Source organism: Triticum dicoccoides, chromosome 7B (genome assembly GCF_002162155.2).
Source record: "Triticum dicoccoides isolate Atlit2015 ecotype Zavitan chromosome 7B, WEW_v2.0, whole genome shotgun sequence".
Lineage (NCBI taxonomy): Eukaryota > Viridiplantae > Streptophyta > Magnoliopsida > Poales > Poaceae > Triticum > Triticum dicoccoides.
This window is the reverse complement of record NC_041393.1, coordinates 154,255,625-154,268,045: the sequence shown is the minus strand read 5'-3', so window position 1 is coordinate 154,268,045 and position 12,421 is coordinate 154,255,625. Positions and strand designations below refer to the sequence as shown.

The following is a 12,421-nucleotide window of genomic DNA, read 5'->3' as shown; positions in this document are numbered from 1 at the left end:
CGAGATTAGTGTTAAACCTAAATATATGTTATTTGGTGTTTGCGTTAAGCATAAATATGATAAGATCATGTTTATTGTGATACGATTATTCATCTAAGATAGAGAATAAATTGTTATTCTGTTTACATGAATAAAACCTTCTATGGTCATACACCCAATGGTGATGGTTTATTGAATCTTGATCATAGTGATATAGATATTCATAATGTTGATGCCAAAAGATGCAAAGTTAATAATGATAGTGCAACTTATTTGTGGCACTGCCGTTTGGGTCATATCGGTGTAAAGCGCATGAAGAAACTCCATAAAGATAGATTTTCGGAATCACTTGGTTATGAATCAGTTGATGCTTGCGAACCGTGCCTTTTTGGGCAAGATGACTAAAACTCCGTTCTCCGGAACAATGAACGAGGTACTAACTTGTTGGAAATAATACGAACCGATGTATGGAGTTCAATGAGTGTTGATGCTCGTGGTAGGGTATCGTTATTTTCTGACCTTCACAGATGATTTGAGCAGATATGCGTATATCTACTTAATGAAACATAAGTCTGAAATAATTGAAAGGTTCAAAGAATTCCAGAGTGAAGTGGAAAAATCATCGTAACAAGAAAATAAAGTTTCTGCGATCTGATCACGGAGACGAATATTTGAGTTACGAGTTTGGTCTTCAATTAAAACAATGTGGAATAGTTTCACAGCTCACGCCACCTGGAACACCACAACGTTATGGTGTGTCTAAACGTCGTAACCGCACTTTATTGGATATGGTGCGATCTATGATGTCTCTTATTGATTTACCATTATCATTTTGGGGTTATGCATTAGAGACAGCTGCATTCACGTTAAAAGGGCACCATCTAAATCCGTTTGAGACGACACCATATGAACTATGGTTTAGCAAGAAACCCAAGTTGTCGTTTCTTAAAGTTTGGGACTACGATGCTTATGTGAAAAAGTTTCATCCTGATAAGCTCAAACCCAAATCGGAGAAGTGCGTCTTCATATAATACCCAAAGAAAAATAGTTGGGTACACCTTCTATCATAGATCTGAAGGCAAGATATTCGTTGCTAAAAATGGATCCTTTCTAGAGAAGGAGTTTCTCTCGAAAGAAGTGAGTGGGAGGAAAGTAGAACTTGATGAGATAACTGTACCTTCTCCCGAATTGGAAAATAGTTCATCACTAAAATCAGTTCCAGTGATTCCTACACCAATTAGTGAGGAAGCTAATGATGATGATCATGAAACTTCAGATCAAGTTACTACAGAACCTCGTAGGTCTTCCAGAGTATGGTCCGCACCAGAGTGGTACGGTAATCCTGTTCTGAAAGTCATGTTACTAGACCATGATAAACCTACGAACTATGAGGAAGCGATGATGAGCCCAGATTCCGCGAAATGGCTTGAGGCCATAAAAAATCTGAGATATGATCCATGTATGAGAACAAAGTATGGACTTTGATTGACTTGCTCGATGATCAGTAAGCCATGTTAAATAAATGGATCTTCAAGAGGAAGACGGACACTGATAGTAGTGTTACTATCTACTAAGCTCGACTTGTTGCAAAAGGTTTTCGACAAGTTCAAAGTGTTGAATATGATGAGATTTTCTCACTCGTATCGATGCTTAAGTCTGTCTGAATCATGTTAGCAATTGCCACATTTTATGAAATCTGGCAAATGGATGTCAAAACTGCATTCCTTAATGGATTTTTTAAAGAAGAGTTGTATATGATGCAACCAAAAGGTTTTGTTAATCCTAAAGGTGCTAACAAAATGTGCAAGCTCCAGCGATCCATCAATGGACTAGTGCAAGCATCTCGGAGTTGGAATATACGCTTTGATGAGTTGATCAAAGCATATGGTTTTATACAGACTTTTGGAAAGGCATGTATTTACAAGAAAGTGAGTGGGAGCACTACAGCCTTTCTGATAAGTATATGTGAATGACATACTATTAATTGGAAATGATGTAGAATTTTCTGGAAAGCATAAAGGAGTGTTTGAAAGGAGTTTTTCAAAGAAAGACCTCGGTGAAGCTGCTTACACATTGAGCATCAAGATCTATATAGATAGATCAAGACGCTTGATAAGTTTTTTCAATGAGTACATACCTTGATAAGATTTTGAAGTAGTTCAAAATGGAACAGTCAAAGAAGGAGTTCTTGCCTGTGTTGCAAGGTGTGAAATTGAGTAAGACTCAAATCCCGACCACGACAGAAAATAGAAAGAGAATGAAAAGTCATTCCCTATGCCTCAGTCATAGGTTCTATAAAAGTATGTCATGCTATGGACCAGGCCTATTGTATACTCTGCCCTGGTTTGGCAAGGGAGTACAATAGTGATCTAGGAGTAGATCACTGGACATTGGTTAAAATTATCCTTAGTGGAATAAGGATATATTTCTCGATTATGGAGGTGATAAAAGGTTCGTCGTAAAGGGTTACGTCGATGCAAGTTTTGGCACTGGTCCAGATGACTTTAAGTCTTAATATGGATACATATTGAAAGTGGGAGGAATTAGCTAGAGTAGCTCCGTGCAGAGTATTGTAGACATAGAATATTTGCAAAATACATACGGCTCTGAATGTGACAGACCCGTTGACTAAACTTCTCTCACAAGCAAAACATGATCATACCTTAGTACTCTTTGGGTGTTAATCACATAGCGATGTGAACTAGATTATTGACTCTAGTAAACCCTTTGGGTGTTGATCACATGACGATGTGAACTATGGGTATTAATCACATACAGATGTGAATATTGGTGTTAAATCACATGGCGATGTCAACTAGATTATTGACTCTAGTGCAAGTGAGAGACTGAAGGAAATATGCCCTAGAGGCAATAATAAAGTTATTATTTATTTTCTTATATCATGATCAATGTTTATTATTCATGCTAGAATTGTATTAACCGGAAACATAATACATGTGTGAATACATAGACAAACATAGTATCACTAGTATGCTTCTACTTGACTAGCTCGTTAATCAAAGATGGTTAAGTTTCCTAACCATAGACATGAGTTGTCATTTGATTAATGGGATCACATCATTAGGAGAATGATGTCATTTACTTGACCCATTCCGTTAGCTTAGCACTTGATCGTTTAGTATGTTGTTATTGCTTTCTTCATGACTTATATATGTTCCTATGACTATGAGATTATGCAACTCCCGTTTACCGGAGGAACACTTTTTGTGCTAGCAAACGTCACAACGTAACTGGGTGATTATAAAGGAGCTCTATAGGTGTCTCCAAAGGTATATGTTGGGTTGGCGTATTTCAAGATTAGGATTTGTCACTCCGATTGTCGGAGAGGTATCTCTGGGCCCTCTCGGTAATGCACATCACTATAAACCTTGCAAGCAATGTGGCCAATGAGTTGGTTACGGAATGATGCATTACATAATGAGTAAAGAGACTGGCCGGTAACGAGATTGAGCTAGGTATTGAGATACCGATGATCGAATCTCGGGCAAGTAACATACCGATGACAAAGGGAACAACGTATGTTGTTGTGCGGTTTGACCGATAAAGATCTTCGTAGAATATGTAGGAGCCAATATGAGCATCCAGGTTCCGCTATTGGTTATTGACCGGAAACGGTTCTCGGTCATGTCTACATAGTTCTCGAACCCGTAGGGTCCGCACGCTTAAGGTTTCGATAACAGTTATATTATGAGTTTATGAGTTTTGATGTACCTAAGGAGTTCGGAGTCCTGGATGAGATCGGGGACATGACGAGGAGTCTCGAAATGGTCGAGACGTAAAGATCGATATATTGGACGACTATATTCGGAGTTCGGAAAGGTTCCGAGTGATTCGGGTATTTTTCGGAGTACCGGAGAGTTACGGGAATTCGTCGGGGAGTATATGGGCCTTATTGGGCTTTAGGGGAAAGAGAGAGGAGAGGCTGGGCGCCCCCCCAAGGCCTAGTCCGAATTGGACTAGGGGGAGGGGCTGCGCCCCCTCCTTCCTTCTCTTCTCTTCCCCCTTTCCTTGACTCCTACTCCTACTACTTGGAAGGGGGGGAATCCTACTCCCGGTGGGAGTAGGACTCCTCCTTGGAGCGCCCTCCTTGGCCGGCCGCCCCCTCCCCCTTGGCTCCTTTATATACGGGGGCAGGGGGGCACCTCTAGACACACAAGTTGATCTTTGTGATCCTTTCTTAACCGTATGCGGTGCCCCCCTCCATCATATTCCACCTCGGTCATATCGTTGCGGTGCTTAGGCGAAGCTCTGCGTCGGTAGAACATCATCATCGTCACCACGCCGTCGTGCTGACGGAACTCATCCCCGACACCCTGCTGGATCGGAGTCCGGGGATCGTCATCGAGCTGAACGTGTGCTGAACTCGGAGGTGCCGTACGTTCGGTACTTGGACCGGTCGGATCGTGAAGACGTACGACTACATCAACCGCGTTGTCATAACGCTTCCGCTTACGGTCTACGAGGGTACGTGGACAACACTCTCCCCTCTCGTTGCTATGCATCACCATGATCTTGCGTGTGCGTAGGAAATTTTTGAAATTACTGCGTTCCCTAATAGTTTCATATGTGATTCTGCCGAAGAGTATGTTTTTCATGTCATAGTAACTTGTATGAAGGTGTGCACTTTCCGCTTGGGTCTCTGAAATATTTGGAATTTCCCATATGAGGATGTTTTTATGAATTCAAGTGTGGATTGGTTGTTGGTCTTACTGGAAAGAGTTGATACTTCCATCCATTCCAAGATTTTATTTCTATTCCGGAGGGCCTGGCCCTTAAGGAATGATGTGATTTTTGGAGAGGAAAAGCGTCTATCATGACATCTGTTAATATTTTGGACAACTATTGGTCCCTTTTTTCCTTTGAGTTTTACTATTTCTTCTTCGGTACTTGAAGTTAAAGACAAATCACTGGTGTTCCATAGCAACTTGGTGACAAACCAACTTCTAGAAGTCTGTTGTGGGAGCCACTTTCGATCGATTGTTGCACTAACTTAAATATGTGGATGCTAGATCGTTGCTCGAAATGTCCAGTTGGCTAGCCCGGGAGTTATGGCAAGAGGCTCTGAGGGCAAGATCTTGGTTTCAACCAAGGATTTTATGCATGTTTGCTCCAGTGCAGAAGAGCTTGAGTTGCGTCTATGCCTACTGGGACTTTACATCGTTCTCACTTTGGTCCATCCTATTACCCCGAAGATTGATTACATGTTTGGTCATAGGATTTTTTTTCTAATCACTCTTTGAGCGGATCCACCTTGGTTTGGTTTGAAGATAGAGGTGCTTGGAATCTCTTGACTACTACTGAATTTCAATCCAGCCAAAGTCAAGAGAGAGGCTACCAAAGTGGCTCATGGGACTGACAAGTTCTGACAATGTGCATTAAGTGAGAGGAGACATTCCCGTCAACTACGTAGGCGTCTGTCGAGACTTCGTTAATCTCAATATGATGTGCCAGCTCGGTATCTCGGAGGTCCTCATAGGGTAAGGTGTCCGTGCGTGTTTGTGTCATAGGGGTGAGTGTATGTGCGTATGTATGAAGCGTCTGTATTGTGTCCACAAAAATCATTAAGTAATATATTGGGTTTTTTTCTAAAAAAGAACTTGAGGTCCTAAAAACTATGTAATCTGTGGTAAAGTAGAATTTTCTCTTCTTTTTTGTTTGCACGGAAATGAAGTAGCAGCCATTAAATTTGTCGTTAAGTTGTTTCACAATATAAATTTGTTGTGTCAACATCTTGGAGACGACAATAAAGTATGTGAAGATCTTTTTCACAAGAGAATGGGTGCCTTATCGTTTGGGCATGCACCTAGCCATATTTTGTTGAGGCTCCGCGGTGTGTGAGATAGCTGATACTAGTCGTTTCCATTTGACTCAGGAGCAACCCAATCATAATTCATAGGTATTTAGCTAAATATCAAAATATATTGGTAAACAAACGTTAATATGTTAATATCACCTTGTCTCGTAGGCACGATATAATTAAGAAGAAAAATTAAAAATAGGGGGATTACAGTAGCTTAGTAAGTTGTTTATTATGCACTAGTCATTTTTTCTGCCAAGAGCCCAAGACACAATTATCAGTGAGAAAACTTTGTACCGGTGTCTATTGACCACAAATTAGGAGAGACGTGGATTAGTGGCTTACTTACGGTAGTCAAAAGAAGATATTTCTGTGGCATTTCAAAACTTCACCTCGACCATGACAACTGTCAAGCAAGTGAAAAGCTTTCCACTGAGCTCAACTTTAATATCCACTGAACGAAGTTGCATTTCTAAATTCCCTTACAATAGTCGCAATACAATGTTTACCCTCGTCTACATCAAGCAGGCGAAAAAGTTTAGCACATATTCAAAGTACAAATTAGGTTTATGTGTTATAAACCTCCAATAACAATTGTAGTTACCAATCTAAGCTCCCTATAACTCTTACTGTTGAAGTACTAAGTCTCGACCATAAAAACCATAAAAACTTGTAAGATAGACATTTAGCAGGTGTTGTGTGGCTGATCTGTTTGCACTGTTGGGCCCTTTTTTCATGAGGAAATTAGTTACAGAAATGCCAAATGGAGACAGAGCTGCATGGAGGCCTTAATTTGAGAACTTTAAAATTCAAATATTCAGTTTAAAAAAATCTGAAAATAAATACACATATACCTAGAGACATAATGTAGATGTGTATTCAGGTTGAATTTGTTAAATTGAGAGATACACAAAAAGACAAATCTGTGACTTTTTAGCATATATGTACTGTTCATCTCCGAAGTCCATGATTTGTTTTGTGCAGTTCGCAATTCAAGGTGTTTCTTCCTGAAATTTTACACAATACACATTGCATGCTTCTATATATCTATAATCGTTTAAAAAAAACTGAACATGGAAACTGTGAATTTTGAATTTTTTAAAATTAAGATTTCCATGAAGCTCGGTCTCCAAAATGCGCTACTCACCTATTTATCATTTATACTGTACCTCTGTAATATAATAATATATATGTATATATAAGTTTCGACTTCCATCGTAGACTTCAATATGTGGATAGTATTGCATTCTGTCTAAGGTAAGACATGCGCAATCCTTTGTTGTGGTGCATAGCTTCCGCAAAAGACCGACATAATTACATAATTGTTTCAGGCAATATGGGAGTATCCGTAAAAATTGCAAAAAATTACGCAAGATTCCTTGTTAGACATGATCACATGAAACCCATATGCGAGAAGCTTTTGTTTAGAATCTACGGCACTTGACACAGTAATCTTTAGGATAACAATCTTTAAAGAAATGCCAAAAGGCAGTGTGAATGTATATGTTTATTCTCTTTATGTACTCCCAGTTTTGTTTCTGTATTATAATTATAATTATCTTGAAAGGTCAAAGAATATCCCATCTAGTATGAAAGTTTTGCTGGTACATTAACTTAATACTTCTCTTCGAAGTGTCACAGTAAATGTGGAAGTTTATGGAATATTAATTTGCGGCAAAAATTTAACCTTAAGTAATTTGGTGCTGCGAAGTATGTGGTGTATATTTTACATACATGCGGGCTTCATCCAATCATGCAATGTCGACTAAGTTTCAGTTTGGTTTAGAAAGCACAGCCCATGGGAAAAGAATAACAGATTTGATAGCATACTTAAAATCCCAGGGATGGTACTGTTACTCACTTGGCAGACACAAAGTACGACCCATGCCAACATAATCTGTAGATATTAGTTACCTAGGATAATTGGCAGAAGCAAAAACACTTGTCCATCCGCAACCCATATATTTATCGGGATGCAAAAGGCGACAATAGCTGATATACTCATTACAATCATGCCACTATGAGAATATATCACCTTCTTCACATATAGATTGGTCATAACCGCCCGCAAAAAAAAAAGATCGGTCATAACCGATGTAACTCTGTAATAGTACTTACAATTTGCTCCAGCCGTGCATCTTCCTGCAACCTTAGAAATATATGTGCCCATCTCCTCAAGCGCCATATAGAGTTAACCATTATTCATGCGTCACTGCTCCTAACAACTTGATGCTAATTTGTAGATACAATGCTTGGTCTTCTTGTGTAATTGTCGTAAGCCAATCAGTGAATCAATTGACAGTTATGTTATCGAAATATGCAACCCTGAGCCTCAAGAGCCTCTCTAGAACTGTGATGGGAAGAATATATATTATTCTTAGTTCAAGTGCAACAAAATTATTAGTGATGGGAACATCCAACAATGAACTTTAAACAACAGTTTTGTCTTAGGTTCTCACGTGAAAATAACTAAGTCGTATCCATACATCAGAATATGTCAAAATATTGCCCACTTGTATTGTATGAGCCTACTTGTCAGCATAATATCTGTTGAGTTATAGACAAAGGGAAATCTACCAATGGATGCAAGATATGTACCTAGAAAATAAGAATAATGTTACTTCTTCCCAGAAATTTTTAGCATGCAGGCATATTAGTATGGAAGCTAGGCCAGTACTGTGGGAGTGATTCATGTTTGATCTTTCAAAAGTCTACATCTGTTAGTCTCAACTCCTATGTTGGCGCTAACGCGAGGAAATTAAAAGATGGAAGAAATTATCAAAAGCTCAAAAGCCCATGAGGTAGTTTGTGTAGACAACCATATCGATCTGCTGATTTTTTTGACAAATAATACTTTAGGAAGGGACAGACGGGGAGAGGTATGTACTGGTGTGAGGCGAAGTAGAAAATCTATGTCGTTCAATCGATGTGAGGAACCAATCTCGGGACTGCAGAGAGAGGAGGCCCGCTTGGGAACTGGCTAGGCGGCGGCGAATTCTGCAGGGAGTAAACGAACGTGAAGACAAGAGTAGGGTACAAATCACGTCCATCTCTCCTAAAAAAATCACGTCCATCTAGCCAGGACGTACAGCCCATGTAGTCAGGTCGTACGACTCAATGATCCCTTTCCAACCCGTGATTTTTTTTCTCTCCACGGATGCATGCGTGGGACATCACGCATGGACTCTTTTTGTACATCGAACGGCAGTTAATAATTATTATAGGAGATCTAACAAACAATAATCTTATTCTCAAGGATTAACGTGGAGTCTTTATTGGTGCTTCCAATTAGTAAATATAAGAAAGATATAAGATATAAGATGGAAGTAAGAGGTCTTGGTTTAATTCAGTATCTCCTCCTAGCATTTTATTTCAGCTTATTTTGTAACTTCTTTTCTTGTACTTTCCTCTTGGTGTTGTTTCTTTTTTTTTCTCTCTTGAACTTTTATTATATTTTTTTGACATTACTACACACATCTCTACAGAATATTCATTTGCATATATTTTTATTAAAATTTGTACTTATAGGTTTATTTTAGATTCACTCTTTTTTTTTCCTTGCAATTTAATAGTTGTATTACAGATTCAATCTCTTTCGTGCTTGTAATTTCATAGGTTTTCTTATCCATCTTCAAAGTCCTGTGCCGCCATTGATTTGGTTGTCATTACGTTGCAGCTTTGTTGCCTTGTGTTTAGGGCATGTACAACGCGAGTAGCTGCCTCGCAAGCCACGTAGGCTCGGGTGTCAGAGACGGTGGCTTCACAGCATGTCAGAGTCACCTGCAGAAGAGGCCGCTACTTGGCCGGGAAAAGTATGAGCGAAAGGAAAAAGAAAGGGAAGCCCTGCTTGTTGCGTGAGTGGATGAACAAGGATAATCCACATGGAGCGATTGCTTCACCGGTACAATCGTATGTGGAGGGGATGAGACCAACATTTGCTATAGCCTCCGTAGCTCATGCCCTTAATGTGCCATTTCAGTTTCAAAATGACCTGTCTACAGGTCATGAGAAAAGAAAAAGAAAAACTACGGCCCTCACCACCAACGGTTGTAATCACATTTATACGTATGTTTATCGTTTTCCTCTGATTAATAGCCTCATGCATGAGTACATGTCTTTGCCCGAACCACTCAATGGACACTTGTCGTTTGATCTGTAACACAAAGGACAGCTAAGCCAGCACATAATACCTATCTCAGCCTATTTAACACACTGAAGCAACTCGATCGGAAGCACGGCACTTACAAACTCAATCAGCAAAGCCCTAAAGCCAAGTGCGAGTGCGACTACCTGCATTGCACCTTGGCTAGCCCTAGACATGGAGAACGACGGCGTCCCCAACGGACCAGCGGCGCCGGCACCTACCCAGGGGACGCCGGTGGTGCGGGAGCAGGACCGGCTGATGCCGATCGCGAACGTGATCCGCATCATGCGCCGTGCGCTCCCTGCCCACGCCAAGATCTCCGACGACGCCAAGGAGGCGATTCAGGAATGCGTGTCGGAGTTCATCAGCTTCGTCACCGGCGAGGCCATCGAACGGTGCCCCATGCAGCACCGCAAGACCGTCAACGCCGAAGACATCGTGTGGGCCCTAAACCGCCTCGGCTTCGACGACTACGTCGTGCCCCTCAGCGTCTTCCTGCACCGCATGCGCGACCCCGAGGCGGGGACAGGTGGTGCCGCTGCAGGCGACAGCCGCGCCGTGACGAGTGCGCCTCCCCGCGCGGCCCCGCCCGTGATCCACGCCGTGCCGCTGCAGGCTCAGCGCCCGATGTACGCGCCCCCGTCTCCGGTGCAGGTTCAGAATCAGATGCAGCGGCCCGTGTACGCTCCCCCGGCTCCGGTGTAGGTTCAGAATCAGGTTCAGCGGCCCGTGTACGCTCCCCCGGCTCCGGTGCAGGTTCAGATGCAGCGGGGCATCTATGGGCCCCGGGCTCCAGTGCACGGGTACGCCGTCGGAATGGCGCCCGTGCGGGCCAACGTCGGCGGGCAGTACCAGGTGTTCGGCGGAGAGCGTGTCATGGCCCAGCAATACTACGGGTACGGGTACGAGGAAGGAGCGTACGACGCAGGTAGCAGCAACGGAGGAGCCGCCATTGGCGACGAGGAGAGCTCGTCCAACGGCGTGCCGGCGCCGGGGGAGGGCACGGGGGAGCCAGAGCTAGAGCCAGCAGCAGAAGAATCGCATGACAAGCCCGTCCAATCTGGCTAGTCGCGTGCACGGCGCGCGTTAGCTTCTGCGTCCTGTGTACTGTAATAATTTGCCGTGTCGATCCGGCCATGGTTTGTGTGTGCTTAGTGCTTATCTAATGTGGGCTTGTCCTCTAGTAATTCATGTATTGCTTATCTAATGTGGGCTTGTCCTCTAGTAATTCATGTACTCTTTGCCGTTGAAGTTATCGTCGCTTAATTTGGTTTTGCTTAATTTGGCTACTCGTAATTGATGATCGGATGAAAAACCGCATTTGTTTCGAGAAGGGTTTCGGACTTCTGCATCATTGTGATGCACACCGTAATACATAATATTTTGTATTGCAAATTAGACCTGCCTATGATGTCACGAGCATGTCATATTCACGGTCATCCAATAATTAAGTATGAGACAGAATGCAGTACATAATATTTTTTTTGCAAATTGAAGCTTCTTATAACGTCAGGAAGATGTCATGTTCACGGGTCATACGGTCTCTCACGCTCAAACAAAAGTCATACTCTATCTATCTATCTATCTATCTATCTATCTATCTATCTCTAGCCACATGTACGTGTGTATGTGTGTCGGTTAGCAAAGTGGTCATGATTGAGTTTGGAGCGATGTACGGACATCTTGCGCGCGTAGCTGGAAAGGAAACTGCCTGACGTTGGTGCACTGATGGGGCACGCGCCCCAGGCTGGCGTGGAACGGTGGAAAAAACATCATCGCGTGCGGCGTGATTGATAGACTTGCGTGAACTTTCCTCTCAGCAAACCGCACGTGCATACGCAGGGAAAAAACATAGCAACGTGTGCCTCGCAGCGACTGTTGTGCGGCTAGCAGCCAATGTGGTTTGCCATTGTAGCTCCCGTCACCCACCGTCATAGCATCACCGAGGCCCTTGCATCATCCGCCGCCCCGCTTGCAGCATCCACTGCCCATCGTCGCAGCATCACAATCCTCCATGGCCATTGCTTCTCGTCGCACCATCCACCGCCCGCCTTCGCAGCATCACTGTCCTCGCCGTGGCAGCCATCCATCGTCTCACCGTTTACCACTGGGCCTTGTGGCATACACGGCGAGTCACCATATATAGCAATACCGTCCTCGCCTCCAGAATAGTCATCGGTCGTCTCCTGCCGCTCGCAACAGTCACCTCACGGTTGCACATTATTGTCGTCGATCTCAACATCGACAGTCGCCCTCATATAACCGATGACCGCCGCTTGTAGCCTAGACCGGCGCCACTCAAAGCACACCTATCCGCGCTCACAACACGCAACAGTGCAACCCGAATCATCACGTGACCACTTGCCGACGCTTCGGCTGGTCGGCCTAGCAACAGCGACCTCAGGCCATGCATCAGGTTGTCTTGCAATAGATAGGGACAACGGTGACTGGCGCTCGCAACGCGCGCACGTGAGAGAGAG

At 42.9% G+C, this 12,421-nt stretch overlaps 1 protein-coding gene across 1 annotated transcript; it reads left to right on the top strand.

Moving 5' to 3' along the window:
- The first annotated feature begins 10,048 nt into the window (after window positions 1-10,048).
- LOC119335343 (nuclear transcription factor Y subunit B-8-like) lies at window positions 10,049-11,242 on the top strand. Its single transcript, XM_037607471.1, has 2 exons — window positions 10,049-10,595; window positions 10,647-11,242. Exons 1-2 carry the CDS (start codon window positions 10,116-10,118, stop codon window positions 11,007-11,009), a joined length of 843 nt encoding a protein of 280 aa, XP_037463368.1. The 5' UTR covers window positions 10,049-10,115; the 3' UTR covers window positions 11,010-11,242.
- Window positions 11,243-12,421: the final 1,179 nt, after the last annotated feature.